At 37.4% G+C, this 21516-nt stretch overlaps 3 protein-coding genes across 6 annotated transcripts; 1 reads left to right on the plus strand and 2 right to left on the minus strand.

The window, feature by feature from the left end:
- Positions 1–200: 200 nt before the first annotated feature.
- mrpl12 (mitochondrial ribosomal protein L12) lies at positions 201–3806 on the minus strand. 2 transcript variants are annotated; one of them, XM_032588519.1, is made up of 5 exons: positions 3602–3806; positions 1952–2165; positions 1775–1849; positions 1520–1657; positions 201–783 (listed from the first exon to the last, which is right to left on the minus strand). In XM_032588519.1, exons 1-5 carry the CDS (start codon positions 3658–3660, stop codon positions 667–669), a joined length of 603 nt encoding a protein of 200 aa, XP_032444410.1. In that variant the 5' UTR covers positions 3661–3806; the 3' UTR covers positions 201–666. The 2 variants fall into 2 exon arrangements, with proteins under 2 accessions (XP_032444410.1, XP_032444411.1); XM_032588520.1 differs by having other exon boundaries at positions 1952–2150; positions 3602–3801.
- Positions 3807–4463: 657 nt separating this feature from the next.
- Positions 4464–7633, plus strand: LOC116736043 (methyltransferase-like 26 B). Of its 2 annotated transcripts, XM_032588258.1 has the most exons (6): positions 4464–5126; positions 5215–5377; positions 5472–5531; positions 6148–6215; positions 6679–6757; positions 7252–7633. In XM_032588258.1, the coding sequence occupies exons 1-6, from the start codon at positions 4927–4929 to the stop codon at positions 7297–7299; spliced, it is 618 nt and encodes a 205-aa protein (XP_032444149.1). In that variant the 5' UTR covers positions 4464–4926; the 3' UTR covers positions 7300–7633. The 2 variants fall into 2 exon arrangements, with proteins under 2 accessions (XP_032444149.1, XP_032444148.1); XM_032588257.1 differs by lacking the exon at positions 7252–7633 and having other exon boundaries at positions 6679–7004.
- Positions 7634–7793: 160 nt separating this feature from the next.
- hgs (hepatocyte growth factor-regulated tyrosine kinase substrate) lies at positions 7794–21168 on the minus strand. 2 transcript variants are annotated; one of them, XM_032587697.1, is made up of 20 exons: positions 21025–21168; positions 18306–18390; positions 18141–18216; positions 17617–17709; positions 16697–16820; positions 16522–16574; positions 16315–16383; positions 16058–16182; positions 15331–15451; positions 13684–13782; positions 13489–13584; positions 13344–13382; positions 12719–12883; positions 12412–12625; positions 12165–12337; positions 11946–12086; positions 11668–11851; positions 10485–10615; positions 10210–10392; positions 7794–9040 (listed from the first exon to the last, which is right to left on the minus strand). In XM_032587697.1, the coding sequence occupies exons 1-20, from the start codon at positions 21059–21061 to the stop codon at positions 8930–8932; spliced, it is 2319 nt and encodes a 772-aa protein (XP_032443588.1). In that variant the 5' UTR covers positions 21062–21168; the 3' UTR covers positions 7794–8929. The 2 variants fall into 2 exon arrangements, with proteins under 2 accessions (XP_032443588.1, XP_032443589.1); XM_032587698.1 differs by having other exon boundaries at positions 15331–15424; positions 21025–21061.
- Positions 21169–21516: the final 348 nt, after the last annotated feature.

Consider the following 21516-nt stretch of genomic DNA (forward strand, 5'->3'; position numbering starts at 1 on the left):
ATTCTGACATGCACTTTTGCACAAAAAAGCATCTTGTCTTCAGCAGGATAAAATATTAAAGTTTCTTAATGGGTAAAACTGTAGTTTTCACTTACAGTGCTTCTTTAAGCACTGATTGAACCCATCTAGAAAATACTTATGTTTCAAAATGTTCAGTCTGACACAAAAACAGGACCAAGAAGCAAGTGAAATAAGAATGATTCAGCTTTGATGACATTATTAAGAACTTTAATGGACTCAGCGTTGACATCCACTGCGCTAGATACATTTGGTGTTCCTTCACGTTTGTAACCATTCTCCTACAGCTCAAACCTTTATCTGTGAACAGTTGAACATCAACACAGAGTAATGCAGCGATTCTTTTTGGCGTCCAAGCCTCTTCATTTCTGTAGCTTCCAAGCTACGCAACACGTGAGCGCATAACCAGGGAGCGCAGCAGTCATTTGTGGAGGCTGATTCTCTGGAAAGTTCACCCCAAGTTGTACCACCCCACCTGACAATGCTAAAGGACGGGAGCATTGGAAAATGTGTTTTCTTTCCATTTCTCTTGAGATCCTCTTTTTTTCTCTTTGAGTTAAAAAAAAACAACAAAAAAATATATAGATGATGGATGAAGTGCATGAACAACAAAACTCCAGAGTAAACGGGGCGAGTGGTTCCACGGCTTTACTCCAGCACCACAGTGCCACCTGCTGCTTCCAGAGCCGCTTTGAGTTTTTCTGCTTCTTCCTTGGACACATTCGCCCGGATTTCCTGGGGAAGGGACTCCACCAGTTTCTTAGCCTGGTTAAAGGTGAGAGAGAGAAAAAAAGATTGGACTCAGGCAATCTGCAACACTGAGCTGGTAGAAAAAAAATATTGCACATTTTGTAGCTCTTCATGCAGTTCTCAAGATTTAGAATATAAAGAAACTAATAATATAAAAACGTTGCAAATTACATTAACTGAAGAGCATCAGATTAAGACAATACATCAAAAATTAGTTAAACTGAGAGGTGCACATGTTTATTTAAATATGAGACAACCATCAGCACTGAAACTGACTTAATTTTTCTGCGACTTTTGTTTTCTTTAACATTAAATCACAGGAGTCTGCAACTTACTTCTTCTTTAATTAAGCAGCATAAAAAGATTCATTTACACAAATACTGTCCATTTATGATGTTTGCCGCTGACAGATTAAATAATACAACCAACATGTTACGTATGAATTACTTTTCCAACAAAATAAATATTTGTAGCAGTCCCAAAGCGCCTAACAAAGAAATACGGCAATAGTTTTACTGTTCAAAAACCAATATTGTCACGTATCTCATCTAACTAAAGATCCTATTTCTATAAGCCACATATTGTTCATGCAAACCTGCAAAATGCAACTACAAGTTGTTCTGCCTTATGATCATCTACAAGAAGTTTGCTCATTTTTTACAGCTGACCAAACACCAAATAATCTTTTACACAGAAATATACAAGTGAAAACCTTCAGACAATAAAATAAACAGACATTAATTACTCTTACCTGCACCAGATTCAAGCCTTGGATGCAGTTCTTCACTTCCTTTATAAGCTTTACTTTTTCAGCTGCTTTTAACTCTGTCAGTTTTACTGTGAATTGAGTCTTTTCTTTCTTTACTGGCACCTCATCTTCTTCTGTGGCCTGGATTCACAAGAAGGAAAACGCACAAGCAATGTCAGCCAAAATTACAAGCCAGATGTTAAGATTTTAAGTCATCAGATCATGTTGTTTTATGGCAACCAGAGTCAGAGTTTGTACCTGAGCTGCAGGGACAGCAGATGCAGCCATTGCCCCCATTGGCATCATTCCAACATCTTGAATATTCAGAGTTTTCTGTAAGTAAGAATTAAAAGATTAACCCAGAAAAACGTGAGTTGGACCAAAGACTCCAGTTATCCAGGTTCATAATTGAAAAAAGGGGCTTTTTCCACAAACCTTGAGGAGCTCGTTGAGGTCTGACACCTCTAGCAAGGTCAGGCTGGCGATGTCACTGACCAGCTGTTGGATTTTCGGTGAGTACTCTTTGGGCGCTCCGTCTAGAGGGGGCATGGCTAAGGCTTCTGAAAAGGAGGTCGAACTGGTTTTCAGAAGCCGGACAGAACACAGAGCCGGTGCCTGCTGCTGAAGGTGGTGCCTGAAAAACACATGACTGCCTCTGGTCATTATCTGGAGACACGACACAGATCGCTGTTCACATCGACGACAAATAACAGGGATTCTGCAGGAGTTTAGCTTTGGGAATATCTGCTCCAAAAGCAATTCTCATTCATTTGACGAGTTGGAAATGGGATTCTAAAGATGCTGAAATGTTGCAAGAAATTATTGCTTCTGTATTCAACGTATCATTTGAGTTGCACATTTCTTTCAGTATTATTATTATTAGAAGCTGAATCTTTTGAGAATCACAAATTTTCAGACTGATCAGAAGGCAGCAACTCATCTTTCAGCAGAAACAAAAAATAACAAAGACAACTTCCTTGGGATCACTCCCCTGACTTTCTGCACATTTCAAATTTGATTTGAAGGATTGTTGTTTTTTTTCTTCAGTTTTTACATTTTCTCATTCCTCTCAAATAAGTTATCTATTAAACATGTGCAACCAAGTCAACGAGTTAAGTCCACAATGTTTTAAAGCAAACATAAAAGTGTGATCAAAATTTGTAAAGAGTAGTCCAAATCTAAAAGAAAAAAAAAATCTCTGCATAAGTCTCAAGTTTTGGTTATCTTTTGGTTTAAACAGAACATTTTACTTTAGTCGAACTACTTTCATTGCTTTTTTAGTTTTTGATTTTCACATTCATTCATTTTATCACACATTACTGGATATACATCATTAATTTGACTGCCTTAAAGCATTCACATTCTTGATATACTATTTCTCTTAACATTTCATTTTAACAATAATTTTGAATATATATATTAAATGTTACTTACGCATCTTTATCAAACCTACTTTTGACACCTTAGTTTTAGTAATACTTACTTTTGAAATTACAATATTTTACAAAGTACAATTGTCTTATACATTCCTGGATACTTTCAAATATTACCTATCACATTGTAAATACGGAACTACAAGTATCTGTGACTTCATACTAACAACTCGATGCCATTTTAAAAACAGTAGAAAGTTACCGTACATTGTTGCCAGATCTGCTCTCTCCAGGTGACTCTGTATGTTTTTTTTTTACTTTTAAATCTGAAATATCTGGCAACCAAATTAGCAACAAACAAACTCCAAAGAATGTCAGTAAAAGCAACCTAATGAAGACAGAAAACGGCCCATCCATCCAAAGTGGATTTTAAAGTCTGTGTTTTACAACATCAGTAAAAATAGTAACATGATGCTGCAGCTGCAGAGCCAGAGAGAGAACATTAATCACCGGCTAACTCATCTAAAACACCTTCGGTAACATGAAACTGGGTTTAAACTGCAGCCTAATACAGCATGCAGTATTTCCACGACGTTAGCAGAGATAAACGCGAGATAATGTGCAATAAAAGCGGCATCAGAGACTGGCTGTCTGCCCTTGAAGAAACCCCCAGGAAGACGCAGAGATGAGCGGCGGTTCCAGGGTTACGTACCGGTGAATGTTGGCGGCGGCCCGCAACGCGGTCCGGAGGCAGCGTCTGGTGCAGTACATGCTGGCGTTAACCGGAGCTGTGGAGCCCAAAGTCCCACTGAAACAGAACAAATCGAGATGAGCACAGACAGGTCCAATTCCAGAGCCTCAACAGCACATGGCGTCCTCCCTGTGCCTGACCTACCCACAATGCATTAGATGAACTCGAGCTGTTAGCAAACTTACGGGAGCTGATAGGGGACAATGCGCGCCAACGCAATTATGGTTCTCCAAACAAAATGATCAAGACTGGTATTTAGAAGAGATATCGGAAAGACAATATAAGAGAATTCACAAGTACAAACTGGAGCAAGTAGCCAGTAGCAAATGCTCTGTTCACTTGTCCAATAAAAAAAAACAAAAAAGAAACATTATTTCAGTGTCAAAATAAAGAGAAGTTATAAGAATTTGCATTCCAGACTAGAATTAATTTATGCTCCAGTTATTATTAGTCAAAGACAACCTTTGACTAATAATAACTAATAACCTTGATTTAAAGGAATTCGGTGTCTCTACATTTTTGCTGTTTTTTTTGGAAGTTTGTTCCAGATTAGAGAAGCATAAAAACTGAGTACTGCTTCTCCATGTTTGGATGAGGTCTTGTGCGAAATTCTGTCGACACAGGAGGAACAGATTTTCACAGGGGAACAGAATTTCGCACAAGAGCCTTTATGTGTCTCTGTATGGTTCAGTGAGCCCATCACTACAACCAGATTTTGGATTTTATTTTAATTTCATGATTAATTGACATAGTTCATACAGAGATAAGTTTTTCTTTCACTAATAATTGTGATGTTACAAAATGCACTTGGATTAAGTTGTCAGAAAAAAAACCCAATTTGTTTTCTATCAAACTTTTGACAACTGTCCTTTTATTAATGTTTAATACAATGTAAAAAAGCACAACATTTAATTTGTGGCTGAAAAAAATAACTTGAGCCAAATCAGTAATTTAAATGTTTAATGTAAAGCATTAAACATTGTTTTCACTTACTTAGTTGGATCACACTACTCAAACGCACCTTTGTAGTATTTATATTATTTTTTGTTCTCAATTTACGCTTGTGTCCTAGCCTTACTACCATGGGGTGGAGCGCAGAGTGAATCCTCTTAACCAGGTAATCTGTCAACCCATCTGCTGTTACAGTCCACTCTACACCAATATGTCACTTCTTAGATAAACTCTGAAAACCCACCACAAGAGAGGGTAAGATGTAACCTTTGGTATAAGAGATTAATACATTTGACATAAAGATTTGACCCGTTGTTCTATCTTTCTTCCAGATCATGCTGCTGTCTCCGCAGGCAGAGAGGAACTGGGAGGGTATCTGTGAGGTGCTTGAAGACGTGCTGGACGATCAGTCTCACAAGCAGTTATTTGCTTTAGAGATCGGCTCCGGAACAGGACAGCATGTCATACGGTTTGCACAGAAGCTACCTTTCGTTACCTGGCAGCCATCGGACATCAAAGAGGAGTGCAGAGACAGGTTTGTCTCTCACAAAAATGTACTTTTTTTTTGTTTTTTTTCTCCAACAAGTCATGTAAAAAGTGAAGGGATGTGTATTCATTTTCAGCATAAAGGCATATATAGCTGCAACCCATGTGAAAACTGTGCTGCAGCCAGTCCTGCTGGATGCAAGCGAACCTTGGGACAAATGGCCGGGTGTTTCTCGTAACTCCTGTGATGTTATTATCGCCGTTAACCTACTGCAGTACAGCTCCTTCAAAACAGGACAGGTAGGCATCTGAAAGACCAGATGGAAATCTGCCACTCTTGAGAAGCTCAGACATTTATAACCAATGTCCCTTTTGCATCTAATATTTTTCCAAGGGTGTAATCAGTGGAGCAGGACAGATCCTCAAACCAAGTGGCCTTTTGATAACATATGGGGTATGTTGTAAACAACTTGCTATGTTACACACTTCACATCATCATCAAGTTGAACATACAGTTAAAGTCAAATCATGATACTCAATTATCATAGCTATGAATGTCGCAATCATTTGGATATTTTAATGAGCCATTTGAACCGCTTCTCATCCACACCGGTTGAGTAAAGTTTAAAAGGGAGAATCTTGTGCACAAATGTGAATTTACTTTAATCCACAGAGAGCAAAAATATGTGTTAATGTATTAATGGAAGAAAAAGACACATTTTTAATGTTTGTGTCAGTCAGGATTATCACAATAATTTATATTGGATAAATGTTAGAATAATGAGGAACTTTATTAGAGATTTCTATTACTTTCTTTAAATTCAGAAGTTTATATTCACTAAGATTACAGTGCCTTTGAACAATTTGAAACATCTCAGATGATTCACACTATAAGTACAATAAATCCAGACTAAGTTAAAACTTGTTTAATCAATTCCCATTTCTTTTGTTCAATTATTAAAAGCTGCTTATTATCCACTGATATGACATTTATGGTTATGATCACAATGTACAAAAACATGATCCCACAACAGGCTTTAAAAACTGACACCTTGCTAAATATTTTTCAGGTCTACGCCGTTAATGGCATCATTACACCAAGCTGTAATGAAGTTCTGGATGAAGAACTGCGGAAACTGTGAGTAAAAACTGATTCTGTTGTTTATATGTAGATGATGGAGCTGCTCAAAATATTCAGAAACATTGTTGGAAATATGTTGAGATGTTAGATGACTTCTTTGCTATTTTATTGTTGAGTGTTTTAAGATCTCGTAAATTGAAAGTGTGAGGAATTTAGTTTTTACTTAAAGCAGAAATATCAAACAAATTTTTATTTTGGACCATATCAGTCTTGAATGTTCTCAAAGGGACGGTGTTCCAAAATGTATTTGTAAAACCCATCAACAAACTGCTGAAATATTAATAAATGGCTGCCTCTACATTCGATACGTACTTCTTAAAGTTAACTCATATTGAACATCTTTACATATTGACATCATTTAGCAGAAGACAGAAAAAAACAGATTTGATTGGCAAAAATAATATTTAAACACACAACTGTTTAAATAACAGCTGGAGTAAAGCTTCATTCTGTTGGACAGGAATCCAGAGTGGGGTCTACCAGACCTTGATGTCCTGAGACAGCAGGCCTACGGAAACGGGTTGCGTTTGGAGAGAATGGTGAGAAATAATGTGCTAAAAACTCTCAATGTATTTGCTGTACAAACACCAAGATATAATTGGTAACACTTTATTTGATGAGGTGTGCATAACACTGACATGACACTGTCATAAACATGACAAAACACCTACCATGAAGTCTTTACGAATGTCTATGACTGTTGTCATGAAGTGTAATTCGGTAAATAATGACATTTTTAAAGCAAAGTTGATTTAAAAGTTGAACTAAAAGTGCCAAATGTGCATGATTCTGTAAATAATGACACTTTAATGCAAAGTTGGCACTTTTAATGGACTTTCAATGCAACTTCGCATTAAAAGTGTCATTATTTACCGAATGACACTCCATAACAACAGTCAGATATTCATAAAGACTCCTTCATGTTCATGACAATGTTATGTCATGTTTATGATAGTGTCATGTCAGTGTTATGCACACCCCGTCAAATAAAAGTGTTGCCACATATTTTATGCATGTGAAATTTTACTTTCAGGTTGAGATGGAAGACTACTACAAATGCCTCATCTTTAGGAAACTCTGAAGATTATCCCTGTAGCCAGACATTATTTTAACAAATCCACAGGACAGAGGAGCACTAAAAAACAAATTCACAACCACAACAAATTCACAACCATTCACAACCAAATTTTGGATGGAATATTATTGTGGAAATGGTCAATTTACTTAAATATGTTAGAAATCTGAGAACATTTTATACAGTTTAGTTTGATTGGATGTACATAATCTACCAGCATGTCATTTCCTCTCATCACTTCTGTTTTACCACACCTTTATTTTTTTACGTTTTTTTTCCCTTTGTTCATTCTAAATATTGTAAAATAACTGAAAAATATAGTTTTTTGTATCGTCACATGTATTTATAAAATATTAAATGCACTGTTCATGTCTCATCTGTGTATCGCAACTTCCTTATTTAAATTTCTTTAATTTGCATTCATTTGGATGAACATGATGTAAATATAACTTGTGAATTTTTTAATCCAGGTGGGAAATAAGACAAAGTTGAAGCAAGTGGACAGTAAGAATCTGAAGTTTATTAAATATATCTTTAAAATTACTTTAAAGTCAGATCAGAACGATGGAATTAAAGAAGTTCACACATGGAAATTGAAGAGATACAGAAAGTGTGATACATACATGCAGCACATTTTCATTCTATAAGCATTTCCATATTTCTAAAAAAAAAAAACAACAAACAAGTACACTTGAAAAAGAGTGCCCACCTGAACTTTCTTTGCAGCTCATCTATTACACCAGAATGACCATGAATTAAATCTACACTTATTTCAGCCATGTGATGTTTTACTTGGCAACAACTGACATTTTATTAAAAAAAAGTTGCATGTCGTGGTTAAGGTTTCCAGGCTGATTTTAGTATTTGTTGGTAGCCAACAGTAAAATGCAGTTATTGAGCTATTCAACGAGGGTTAGACAACATTTCTATAGCATCCCTTTAATGCATTTAAATATAGATTTTAGAAACTATATTCAGACACTCCACAGTCCAAACTGCGCAAAACAAATAAATCCCAAAATAGAAGGAACCAAATTTGTGTCCATGAGGGACACCTGGAAAACCAGATGATGGCCAGCTTTCAAAACTCAAACAGCCCTCACTTGATCCACAGCTTCTTTATCACCACAGACAGATGTTTCCTCGGTTGCTGACAAAACGAGTTGTAATATTCGACTTCCATTCCAGAAAATCGTAATTCAACGTGCTAATGATTTATTTTAGAAAAATATTAAACAAAAGAGGCTCGTCTTATTTTTTTTCTAAATAGTATCATATTTTCTTATTCATGTTATCTTGAACACGACTGATTATTATTTTTGCGCTTCAGTTATTCGTTTAATAAAGAAATACTACATACACATCAGCCGAAAGATGACAGAAGATGGGGGTTGTGGGTTTTGGGGCTCTCCGTAGCAGCTTTACCCCCATATTCCCCTCACTTCATGGGGGGAAGAGGCAAGGAGAGCAGCAGTTCTGCAACATCATCACAACATTTCACTTTGCCACAACATCACAGCAAGGTGGAAGGTGGGAATTTAGTTTATATTTCCAAAGGGAAAAATCTGAGTCCAGGAAAGGGGTGTTAAAGGAAGAGAGAAGGTGTAGTGTGTGAAACTCTGCAGTGTGGGAGCTTTCAGTCGAAGGAGATGAGCTGTGCCTCTGCACTGCCAGGAACCGCATGAGGGACCTGCTGTTGTGCCTGGGGTTGCTGTTGCTGCTGCGGTGGGCCACCAGGGGGAGCAACCTAACAAGACATAAACACAAACGTAAAGAAACAGAAAGATTAGAGAGAAGACATCTTAAAATAACTTGGAGTTTTTGAATAGAAGTCGCAGGAGTGAGCTTTGTTATTATGCCAGTCTGCAGGAACCACATAGTTAACGTTAAAATGTCCTTAGAGTCCTACAGAGGAATTACTCTACCTAAAAAGTGCATAAGTGACCTGAAGAAAACATTTTGACAAACCAGTTTTGGATTAGTTACAGGCATCCCATCATAAATTCAGTACCTTTCATAAAATTGTTCATAAGTGTGAAGTGGATTAATATCGTAATTGGTTTTTAACATTATTTATTGGTAAAAATCCGAGTGAGTGATTAGCAACTGTATCCAAAGCTCTTTGCTCCGATGACCTCAAATAAAATCCAGTGGAATCAAATCCATGAAAAGAACAACAGACAAAAAAATAAATAAATAAAAAAAGTCAGACACTTTCTACTATGAAAAGAAGAATGGCAAAAAGCATGTTTCTAAATGTGCAAAGCTGGAAGACACCACCACCAAATAGATGCTGCTAAAACTTCAGCAAAAGGTGTTTTTACAAATCAGTGACGCAGTTTAAACAAACTCATTTCAGAGTTTTACTTATATAACATATCCTTTTCTTTTAATTTCTCTATTAGGCACAGCTTCAAATAAAATGCATCTCCATCCCAAAAAACTATGACACAAAATATGAATACTTTTGCAAAGCACGGTATAACTCTTGGCACTGCTCTGACCCCTCTCTACCAGGAGATGGCGTCTTAGTAGGCTGCTCTTTCTGATCTTTTTCTCCATGTTTAATGTAATCCTCTCACACGAGGAAGTTTCCATCCCAACGACTGGAACTTCCTGGTTTAACCGTTCAACAGCCTGGGTACTGTCACAGCTCTCACTCTAAACTGTGGCTCTCCAATGCCGAGTCCTTTATCCACAACATTAACACCCACATGACACCATCATGATGGACTCCATTAATATAAAACCACTTTCTCAGCAATACTGACTACTTAAAGCACTTTAGCAGAACTAGGACTGTATGTGTTGGCTACGTAATAAAAATAAAATAAAAAAGAAGACAAAAATAGTATATTTAAAAGTGAACTGTAGTTAATGAACATTTAGTAAAGAATACACCAATATTTAACCGACCTGCTGGTACATGGGTTGCTGTCCCGGCATGTAGGGCTGTTGTGGGGCCATGTTGGGGTCCTGCCCTGGCAACGCTGAGATCATGTTCTGCATGTTATATGGTTGGTAACTCATGTAGCCCATCCCGTTGGTGGGAGCCGCCTGCGACATGGGGGGGATGCTTTGGGCTTGGGAGACCACATTCTGCACACAACATAGAACAGTAAGGTGTCATCACTTTAAACGGGCCGGTTTTAGTTCTAAATGATCAAACATTCGGATCGAGGCATTTGTACCTGGTAGGCCTGAGTGGGCGTGGGCTGATAGTTGGAGTAGGGTGGGCTGGTTGTGGGCGGGGCCTGGCCTGGAGGAGGCTGTCCGTTGGTGCCTGCAGGCTGGTACATATATGCACTTACCATGTTGGGATCTGGCAAAAAAAAAAAAAATAGTCACACACATTAAAATGTTACAACTTCGGTGGGTATGATTATTGACCTTAAAACACCATCATTTTCATCAAGAAATATATGCATAACAGCACTTATGGTTCATGATGAGGGAAGATCATCAAGCTCAACAATTATTAGAAAAAATAAAAAGCAAGTTTTCCAACAGTATGTAAATATACAGCCCTTCCAACATGGTGGTAATAGATAACAAAAACATAGACAACCGTTTCTAAAATCATTATCTTCATCACATCTTACCGGATCGTAATGATCCTCACCCTCAGCTGGTACTAATGAGCCACAGTTTGCAGATGTTGCCAGATGTAACAAACACAATTCTTTCTTGCGCAACAAGCCAATAAGCAAACTTATTAATAAATTTGAACATTGGAGAGCAACTTTTTATCGACTTCAACTGGCAGTGAATAAAAGATTTAAGCTTCCCAAATGAAGTTTATAAAAACTCTTCAAAATAAGAGACTCAGTACTACACATGTTGGAATATTACACTTTGGGCTTTTACAATAAAATAGATGCTTCAGAATGTCATAGGTTATAATATTTTCAACATAATCTCCACAACAGGAATGGAAATAAATCGGTAATGAAAAAGTGATTAAGAAGACCTTTCAGAATAAAGTTTACTTATAAAGGCATGCTCCACATTCCTCTTGGATTATTAGATGACGAGTTTCAAAAACATCTAAAGTTGAAACACAAATTGATCTCACTATAGACAGAACTCCTTTCCATAAGGAATATGAAGTAGATCTTTATCACAGCACAATTAAACACATTTTAATAACCATGGTAAAGACTGGTACTCTGTGTTTCAACTACTGATGGTGGACGAGCAGAATAAAAGCAGTGTTGACATATTTATCACACTGCTGGGTTCAGAGGTCGAGCTGTTCTGTGCAGCTGGTGTCAGTAGACAATTTACTGTGGCGTAATTTCAAAGAATCATGTTTTTATGAATTAACTGGGAACAAACCGTAAACATAACAGATTTTCTGGTGAAACTAGAGACCTGTGGGAGCAGGGGGCATGGCCTGGTACTGTCCCGGTGCAACCTGCCCCGGCTGATTCATGTACATATTGTGCATAGGCGAGCCCTCCACAGAACCAGCGGGGCTGAAGGTGCCAGGGTAGCTGGGTGGACCACCAGGCTGGTATACCACCCCTCCAGCGACATTAGGAGGCAAAGACTGCATCTGCGTAACAGAATAAGAAATATTTTATGAAAAAAGGTTGGATTTGTTTGTCAGAAGGAGAAGTGTTCTTTTATTGGACTGAAGCAATGAGTACCTGGGCATAAGGCAGAGAGAAAGCAGGCATCTGGGCTCTCATCTGGATCGTGTGTTTCTGCTGCTCCAAACGCATCTGCCTCTCCTTCTCCTGCTCCTGGAGGCGCTGAATGGCCAGCTGCCTCTGCATCTCCAGGTACTCCTGAAGGTCAAGTAAACATGTTAGAATGGTAATGAATATTACAACAACACATCTGTTATTAGTGGAAAAAAACAATACCTGCTTTTTCTGCCTCATGATCTCCAACTTCTGTGCCAGCTGGATCTGCCTTTGCCTCTCTGCCTCCTCTGCAGCTCTGCGCAGCTTCTCCCTGTGTTCGTCACGGAGCGCGTTGAGGGCGGCCCGGGCGTCGCGCACCTGCGCTAACTTGTCCTGCAGCCCCTCATAGTACACTGACAACATTCAGGACACCACAGTTCAGGGACTGGACATAAGACAGAAAGACATTCACAAAGCGGAAACTCACATCGCTTTTCGTCCAGCTGGTTCAGGATGTCCAGCAGCTGAGGATGCATGTTGTTGATGGACTGGAAGAGGGACAGCACAGCGCTGTCGTTGGTAATGCTGCGTCCACGCATGTGGTTGCTCTTCATGCGGTTGAGGAACGTAGTAACAGCGTTCTGCAGAGCCTTGAGAAACTGCTCGTGGTTCTCCTCCGACTCGCCGTTCTGGTATGGTTGCTGAGGAAGCGGCAACAGAGAAGACATGAGCGGGGAGCTCATTGTTCAACAGACCCAGGTCAGTTTGGGCGTCCGTGTAAAATTTGGACATACCTCGACTATGCTGACGGGCTGGACAGGGACGTGACTCTCAACAGGCTGGCTGATTGGTGGAAGGGGCTCAGCCAGTGACACGGGAGCAGGAGCTGAGGGGGTGGGACTCTTCCGAGCGTCTTCCTGCTTCTTTTCCCAGTACGTTCTATTCAGGTAGCGCGCCAACTACAATTAAAAGACAATTAAAAATTAAAAGTGGGGTAACACTTAATTTGATGGGTTGTGAATAAGACTGTCTTGACACCATCATGAACATGACATAACACCTGTCATGAACATGAGTAAGTCTTCATGAATATTTATGACTATTGTCATAAAGCGTCATTCAGTAAATCATGACACTTTTAATACAAAGTTGACATTATTCAAAATGTCTTTTTTATGACAACTTGACATTAACCAAGAAATCATGATCTGACATAAATTGTTATAAAAGTATTACTGACTAAACTTTAAAAATTACATAGCTTTATGTTATTAAACCTAAAGTTTAATCAGTAATACTTTTATAACAAATTTATGTTGGATTCACAACCAGTCAAATAAAGTGTTGCCAAAAGTGGCAACTGCTTCAGGGATAATATCAATAAATTAATTCAAATTCAAGACATTGTGCTGAACGTACCTCAGGGTCTACTTCTTCGGCAGACGGAGCAGAGGAGTTCTGCAACACACAAATGTTTAAAAGTGATCCATAAGGAAACGTATTTATAATGTACGTGATGTGTAGTCATATTTTTTATGAATATGACACTAATGTTTATTATTACCACTGGAGAAGTGTAAAGAGTGCTGACTGGAGGTGCTGAGGAGGTCACTGGGGTAGGATCAGCTTTGGGATACATCGAGTATGAGTTCTTATGTCTCTGCAAGTGACCAAATGAGTTAGTTTTTTTTTTTTCCCCCCCCATCTGACAAACTGGCATTAAATCATCTAGTCACTCAGCTGTGCAACTCTAACCCACCATTCTCTCCTTCTCTTCTGCCTCGCTTTGGGAAAGAGCAATAGCCAGCTGCAGCTCCTCCTCCTCCTGCAGAGCTGCTTCATCTCTCTTTGGAGGCATCTGGTCAGAAACAGAGGCAAGAAAAACATCCAAAGATAAGAGACTCAATACTCCAGGATGAAGAAACAGATATAGTCACACAATTAGTCTACAAGGCAAATAAAAGTATGTAAAAAAAACTTAACAAATTCATCTTTTGCTGTAGGATCATATCCTCACAATTTTGAAAAATTCAACCTTGAAATCAAGTACATGTACTTGATTTCATGTACATGTACTTGAAATTTAATTCAAATCATGTTCTTGATTTAAATCAAGAATGTACATAGATTTGAATCTAAGTACATTCAAATCATGTACTTAGATTTAAATCAAGTACATGATTCAAATCATGTACTTAGATTTAGACTAAATCATGTATTTAGTCTTTTGTTTGCTTTTTTTTAACTAAATATTTATTTAGTAGAAGTTACTGGTGGCACAATTATTGGTACTACTGTTTTGTAAAAAATAAAAATAAAAATTTGCCAACTTGTTTTAGTTTTATTCAGTTTTCTTATATTGGCCCCCAGATTTGCAGTCGAACTCTTATGATTCGTGAGACAAAGCGCTCTAGCAGAGTTCCCAATATCCTCTGGAGCAGAAACAGGTCCACTGCACCCCAGGACCACCAGTGAGCATCAGGTGCCCTGAGTTTAGGTGGCCAAAAGCCAAGTCTTCTCACTAAAATGTGTAGTTCCTATTTGGAAACCCCACACATTTAGTTTTCTGATGGTAGGCCAGAAAAAAGCTTTTCTTCTGATCAATTGTGCACTAACCCCTTGTTGCTGGTATGGCCTGCAAAACAACCCGATTACATGTCTGGTTGCTATTGAGAAAACTGCAATGTAAATTTTGAAGACTGTTATTTACCTCCTTCACCATTCTAATTGTTGTGTTTAGCAGCAAGATGAATTTGAATCCTGGCCTGGCCACACGACTAAAAGCAGTGGGCCTTTGAGTTGTGTTATATTTAGAAAAAAACGGAAACGCAAATCCCAGGATTATTAATTACAAGTTCTTGAAATTGTTGATTGACTTCAAAATATAAAGACAGAATAAAAATGGATTCAAAAAGTGTTTACAGAACCCCTAAAAAATACCAAGTATGACCCATGAGTGATTAATGACTAATATTCCTAATAAATAGCTACATTGTTAGAAGTACATACAATTTTATAACAAAGACAAAATATACATTTGAAAACGTTTTACAAATTTATCCCAAGAAAACTTTGGGCCAAAGATGTTAAAAGATGCTTCTCTGTATGTTTCTTTACTAAATTTAAGTATGAACTTAAAACCTAAATGACAATTTCACACGCAACTCAAACAGGTCCACTTAAAATTATCCAGTTGATTTTAGATGAAATAAGCAATAATTGTACCGCCAGTCATTTTGTTAATAAATATTTATTAAGATGTGTTTCTTTCTCCATTGAACAAATCTACTCAAATTAGAGGATGGATTTTTCTGAACTCATCAGTTTAAGATTATGCTACTATAATATATTATCTATTTACTTTGAAGCTCTTGTACATATTCCACAGACTAAAGTAAGTAAATACCTGAGACTGTTGGGACAGTGGGCTGGTCAGATACTCTGGAGGCAGGTCAGTCGAGCTTGAGGAGGAGGAGGAAGGGGCTTTACCTTCGGCTTTCCTAAGTGGAGGAGAGAGGGAGGGGTGGCTGGTGAGGAAAGGGGGTTCAGGGAGGACAAACAACCTTGTGAATTAGAGAAGAGCATGCTGATGCAAACACCTGTGACTCTCCAGACACAAAACAAGCAACAATGAGCACTAGCAGGACATATTTACATAATTATTAAATTATTAGTTAAAAGACATCTACAGGTTACAGTTCACTTCAAAACATTATTATCTGTGCATTACTGAATTCAGAAACAGTACATTGTCAACATTTACATGTGGTGTTGTTGGAGTTACTGACACAAAAATCTGAGGAAAAGCCTCAAAATGGATTTTAAAAAAAAGGAATTTTTTTTTTTTTCATAAAACAACAACAACAACAAAAAGTCAGTGACATTCACACAACTACAAAATATTACCAGAAGCTCAGAAACATGGCTGGTTGTTTACTGCTGGAAACACTGCTGTCATCATATTCTGAAGCTGCAAGTAATATTTGCCTACATTTTCATATCTTATTTTAGAGATTAATGGGCTTTTTGTATCTGGGGTGGGGACAAAAAGTTTTCTACATATTCGTAATATCTCTGCCAGACTTTAGTTTCATATTCAAAGACACTCGTGCACTTTGGTCAGGGAAACTCACTTGTTTAGCTGCTCAAAGCAGGGCTCACAAACACGCACTTCCTTCTCGATGCCAAACTTTGGAATGGTGGAGTACTTAGATGAACATTTCCCACAGAAAATCTGCCCACAGGCTCGACAATGGTGCTGGAAAGGAGCAGAAGTCCAAGTAAATCCTGAGCTGCAGCTTTAAGCAGTCAACCAGACAAACCGCTTTGATGTAAGAAAGAAAAACCATAAAATCTTCATGTGGCCCAGTTAGGAGGAAGCCCAGCCCACCTTTCTGGTCATTACTCCAAACTGAACTCTGCACCTGTGACACTCCTCAGCGTCAACCCAGTCAGGGGCCTGCAGAAGGTGAATATGAGGTATTAGATAAGGTGAAACATACATATTTCTTTATTTCAATCCATCAAGAGTCTGTTTTTTATCATTTTTAAAAAAAAGCACTAAATTAGTCATTAAAACAGTATAAAAAAATCTCACTCTCTCAGCTGCAAACATGGCATCACTCTCCTTAAACTCAGGAAATACATGACCTATATATAAGAAAAAGCAGTTAAGAATACAAAACGTATGCAATTCAAGAAGAGTTTCATTTCAGGAGAGATAAGTCATACAAGTATTTATATAGTTATAAATACAGCTTCTGAACACTTACCTTCCACTTTTAAGATCTGGTAGGTGTCTTGAACCACCTTGTATTTGGGTTCGTTTCGGAAAGCATGAGCCCAGGCTTGGATCAAGTAAAGAATCTTGTTTCTGACATTTGGTTCTGTCTGTTTCTGATGGCAATAGAATAAATCACAGTCAACAAGGAGCCTTAACACATTTGAAGTGAACCTTTTTCTTTTAAAGGTTTAAAGGTTTTTATTTAAATGTTTAAATAAAAACATTTGTTGTCATAACAAGCCAAATGAATTCAACAGTATTTAGTGAGGCCATAAGAAATAAGGGAGAAATTCCCCTGCTGGTTTTGTGATGTGAAAACACTCATGTCACAAGACAATTACCTCAGCAGGAAGTCGTAAGAAGAATGTGCTTAAAAATCTAGAGTCACATGATGCAGTGTGAACCAATCAGATATTGCTGGCTCATGCTGCAACACGTGCAGCAGCAGGAGAGCAATTTGCACTGATTGAGTCAGATAAAAGGGTGAGAAAGGGACACAACTTCCTGAGAAACCAAAACTGCTCTTTCCCAATTTCTCAAAAATGTTTTAATTGTTATTTAAACATGGAGAGTGGAGAGGTAATGTAAAGTTGCACAGAAGTATTTTTAGTCAAAAGGTCAAATATATATTACTTCCAGCTACTAATGAATAATAATTTTCCCTTGGGGATCAATAAAGTACATTCCTTTCTATTCTATATGAGAATTATATAGTGACACTGAGCTCGACTCCAGAAAAATGTCTATAAAAAAGCAATAAACTCTTCAAAATAGAATGCTGTCATTCTATATGTCAAAGTGCATAATTAGGTTAAGTTAAATAAGAGGTTAAAGTTGAGTGAACATTTTAAGACAATTGAAACAGGACAGAAGAGATTTAAATTGTTTTAAAATTCAGAAGAAGACCACCTTAAATAGATCCTTCAGTTCTTCCATGGTTTGTTTACTTGCGACCTCATCGTGGATCGTCTGACCGCAGTTCTTCACCACCGACTCCAGAACCTGAAGAGAGACGGCCATTTTCCTAAATGTAATCCTTCACACTGTTAACCCCACAATGTGATCAGTGCAACATAATGGTATATACCAAATAGCCTCTCATTCTCATGTTTATTATTTCAATTCCCCAAAATTTTCTATTCTGTTTTGTTTTTCATAGCTTTGGAGTATAGCAGCTGACAAACATCTGAAGGCTTTCTGTCACTATGTTTAAAATAGTTGCAAAAACTACAAACAAATGAAAAATTACACAATTCTAGTAGAAATGCCATCTTTACAAATCCATATTCAAACTCCTGTACAACAACACAAAAAAGTAAAACATGAAGTGTGCTTTTTATGGTTGATTAAAATGAATAAAATGGGGATTTTAAAAACTTTATAAAGTTCCCCTCATGATCAAATTTCTAATTTTCCCCCTTGTAGCTTCTTACCTCAAGTCCATAGAGCGCCACATGGGGATTTTTGTCATTCAGTTTCTTCTTAATGGCAGCAATAGCATATTTAGCTCTTCAGGGAGACAAAACGTTTACTGTTACATTTAAAAGTCAAATATACTAAAGATATGATAGTTAAGGATATCAGACTAAAAGACTCACTGTGTGTCTCCTTGCCGAATGAGATCACAGATCTGAAGAATAGACTCCCAGTCAGTCTCCAGAAGCAGCTGACTGGTTGCTTTATCTGCAAGCAGCAAAAATTATTCACTATTCAATGATCCAAAAGATTTGGAAAACACAGTTTAACAATTTCAACAGCATACTTTGCCATTTATCATTCAGATAATACCAACTTTTATCCATCTGTCACTAAGAAACCTTTGCATTTTAAAACCTTGTGTGATCCCGATTGGTGAGATTTAAAAATACCTGGTGGTCAGATTAATCTGGAGGAAATTTTAGCCTGTTTCTGTGGCAAACAGAAAGTTGTTTTCTTTCCTCAAATGGACAGTTTTCTTTTTAACACTGACCCACAGCTGGATTGGTTTCAGATTACATTCCTGTACATAATTATAATTGTTGCTTCTTTATTGTTGCTTTTTGACCCACATTATTTAAAATATTCAGCTGACAGATGTCCTCTAACTTTCCTTTAGAATTCAAACTTCAACACCTTTACTTTTGGCTGCCAAATTAATTCAGGACTTTCTTCATTGCAAGACTTTTGAAACTTCATTTGCAAGTGTGAGAGACCTCTAGTACAGTAGAAGTTAGCCTGGGTATCTTTATGATCGCGGTGACAACTACAGACTTTGTGCTTCAGGCGACATACTTTGTTCAACCAGAATGGTTGAAGAAAGATTAACATAACCTTGGAATTTCTTTTATTTGTAAACAATTTAGTTAAATATTCTTCACCATTTTAGAGATGCTTTTATACATGATTCAGTTTATTGACTTTTGATGGACAAAAAAAGCTGTTCACAACAGGACCTTTTGCAGGGACCATATTTCATACCCACTTATGATCTATACTCTGTCAACAGGAAATGTGGTTATGTGACTTTAAATATCATCTACCTGCAGCAGATTACATAGTCATTTTTGACCAAGGATCATAATATCTCATACTTAACAAGAAACTAAATGAGAATCTAAGCCATAATTAATTAAAATAATGAGGATTATGCAGAAAATAATGTATAACTGAATTAAATTGTGATTATTTATCCACAGAATTCACTGAAATACTAAAACAGCAAAATAATTAAACTGAGAAATTGTTTCTTGAAAAAGAAATGGTCCCCCCCCCCAGCATTATATTCAAAACATTTTATTAAGACGGGATGTTCATCAGTTGGTCTTCAAAATTACAGTTACTAATCACCAAGTTGCTCAGGATGTCTGCAGTATTAGAGATAACTAACAGGCTACAAAATAAACTAATCAGGGACAATTTCCAGACCAAATCCATGTGGCATTCCAAATAATCCCTATTTTCATATGAATTAAAAGAAATGAGGCCTTGTAGAATGAAACTGTAGGTTTGTGTTGTCTTGATTGGCTCCGAGTTGAATTCTGTGGCTTTCACACCAATATCGTTATGCGTTAAATTTTACACAATCTTTCTGTATATTTTCAACTAGGGCAACACAATATAAGAAAAATCTCAATACTGATATATTATTACGTATTTTGATGGTGATTTCAATGGTAAATACATATTGTAGACGCTCCTCTGTTTCTCACTCAACAATATTGTGCTTCCAACTCTCTGTAGGCTCAAGGCTCCACCTTAATAGCTAAATAGATGACTGAAATGCAGATTACAAATACCTGACAATTAGAATATAAAAGCCAACAAATATATTATTTAAGTTATTTGTGATATTGATGTTGCACTGACTGGTATTGGAATGATAATATATTTCCAATGTATTTTGCTGCCAACATGTTGATATACTGCTATTAAAAAATACCATCTTTAATCCCTTTGCCATTATCCTTTTAAGTTTAGCAGTGCTACCAGCCCCCACATTCGACTAGTACGGTTTTGTTACTTGCTGTGTTTTGAATTTGGGGATAGGTATGGCAAAAGAAAAGCAGCAGGTCGACGTCGATGAACCACAATAACATGATGAAAAAATAGAATTTGTTTATTTCCTTTGGGGTGATGGGTATTTCACCCCAAAGGAACTTGGAGTTTTCTCGTCACTAAAAAATATAAATTTGTACCTGTATCATTTTAATTTCTCCAACTGACTTAATCCAAGAAAATCATTTTTAATTTATGACTTTTTGATCATATCAAATGAATGGATGTAGAATTAGACTCTTACCATGTTACCGTCACTAACCTACTACATTGAGAAGAGAGTCTATAAATACTGTTTACACATTGGTTTCCAATTATATCACGCTAGCAGCTACTTAATGGACCTGTTGTAATCTCTAAAAAGAATACACTTTAACCAGTTACATAAATGACAACCTTACAATTAGATTTTTTTCCCGTCTATTTTGACATGTAAAGAACTGCATAGTAGGTGTCAGCAATGATTTTACTGTTAGCTTATATACTTCCGTTAAATAGACATAAACACATCCGCGGAAACTGCGGATTTATCTTAACCTCAGTTTCCGCGACTTGAGAACATCGCGTTTGAATAGACAGCATAAACTGCATCTCCAAACTTATCCAGTTGTTTTAATAAATTAAGCGAGTCTGTCAGGGCCTCCGAACAATAGCAAGCTAAAAGAAGCTAGCTGGCCTTAGAGCCACAGCCCTGTCAAAACAATATGCTGTAAAACATCGCACTTTCAGACTCATGGTTGAATAAAAGCTGACAACTATTAAAGGAATATGGTGTGAACTCACCTAGAAGCCTCTCAAAAGTGCCTCCACCTTTACCCATTGTCAATTCCGTTTCTAAAAGTGACCGACGAGGCGCTTCGTTTGACCAGCGGATCCTGATATTTTCACCCACCGCTGCGGTTAGCCCGTTAGCTTATGTGTTAGCCACCGCGTACAGCTGTGTTTTAGTCACAACTCTTCCTGCTTCTCACGGCGACAGCCATTGGGCGTCTCCCCCTAGCGACGAAACGATGACATCACAAGAGCAGTACATTTGTAGTGGAATGGGTGATCAACATTTTATTATTTCACGTTAAAACAAAATACAAAACTGTTATTCAACAGCAATAGTTCCCCAATAAAAGAAAAATTGCTGTTTAGTCAGCAGTTTAAATGATTAAGACTGTTTCAAATTTTGCTATAACTATTGTAACTGGTTTCTTTTTTGAATGGTTCCTCAATTTGTGCTGACCAGATTTTTGTGTAATGCACAGATTACTACAGTTTCTAGCTAAA

The sequence above is a fragment of the Xiphophorus hellerii genome, chromosome 16 (genome assembly GCF_003331165.1).
Source record: "Xiphophorus hellerii strain 12219 chromosome 16, Xiphophorus_hellerii-4.1, whole genome shotgun sequence".
NCBI classification, from domain to species: Eukaryota; Metazoa; Chordata; class Actinopteri; order Cyprinodontiformes; family Poeciliidae; genus Xiphophorus; species Xiphophorus hellerii.

What these genes read in the sequence shown, in the direction of transcription:
- LOC116736043 (XM_032588257.1), top strand. Translation starts at nt 4,927, where the DNA reads ATGCTGCTGTCTCCGCAGGCAGAGAGGAACTGGGAGGGTATCTGTGAG. An exon ending in AAAGAGGAGTGCAGAGACAG is followed by an intron (nt 5,127 to 5,214) that starts GTTTGTCTCTCA and finishes ATTCATTTTCAG; the next exon opens with CATAAAGGCATATATAGCTG. An exon ending in GCTCCTTCAAAACAGGACAG is followed by an intron (nt 5,378 to 5,471) that starts GTAGGCATCTGA and finishes TATTTTTCCAAG; the next exon opens with GGTGTAATCAGTGGAGCAGG.
- hgs (XM_032587697.1), bottom strand. Translation starts at nt 21,061, where the DNA reads ATGGGTAAAGGTGGAGGCACTTTTGAGAGGCTTCTAG. An exon ending in CAGAAGAGAAGGAGAGAATG is followed by an intron (nt 13,585 to 13,683) that starts GTGGGTTAGAGT and finishes GGTCACTTGCAG; the next exon opens with AGACATAAGAACTCATACTC. An exon ending in CCGAAGAAGTAGACCCTGAG is followed by an intron (nt 12,884 to 13,343) that starts GTACGTTCAGCA and finishes TTTTAATTGTAG; the next exon opens with TTGGCGCGCTACCTGAATAG.
- mrpl12 (XM_032588519.1), bottom strand. Translation starts at nt 3,660, where the DNA reads ATGTACTGCACCAGACGCTGCCTCCGGACCGCGTTGCGGGCCGCCGCC. An exon ending in ACCTCAACGAGCTCCTCAAG is followed by an intron (nt 1,850 to 1,951) that starts GTTTGTGGAAAA and finishes TCTTACTTACAG; the next exon opens with AAAACTCTGAATATTCAAGA. An exon ending in CTGCTGTCCCTGCAGCTCAG is followed by an intron (nt 1,658 to 1,774) that starts GTACAAACTCTG and finishes TTGTGAATCCAG; the next exon opens with GCCACAGAAGAAGATGAGGT.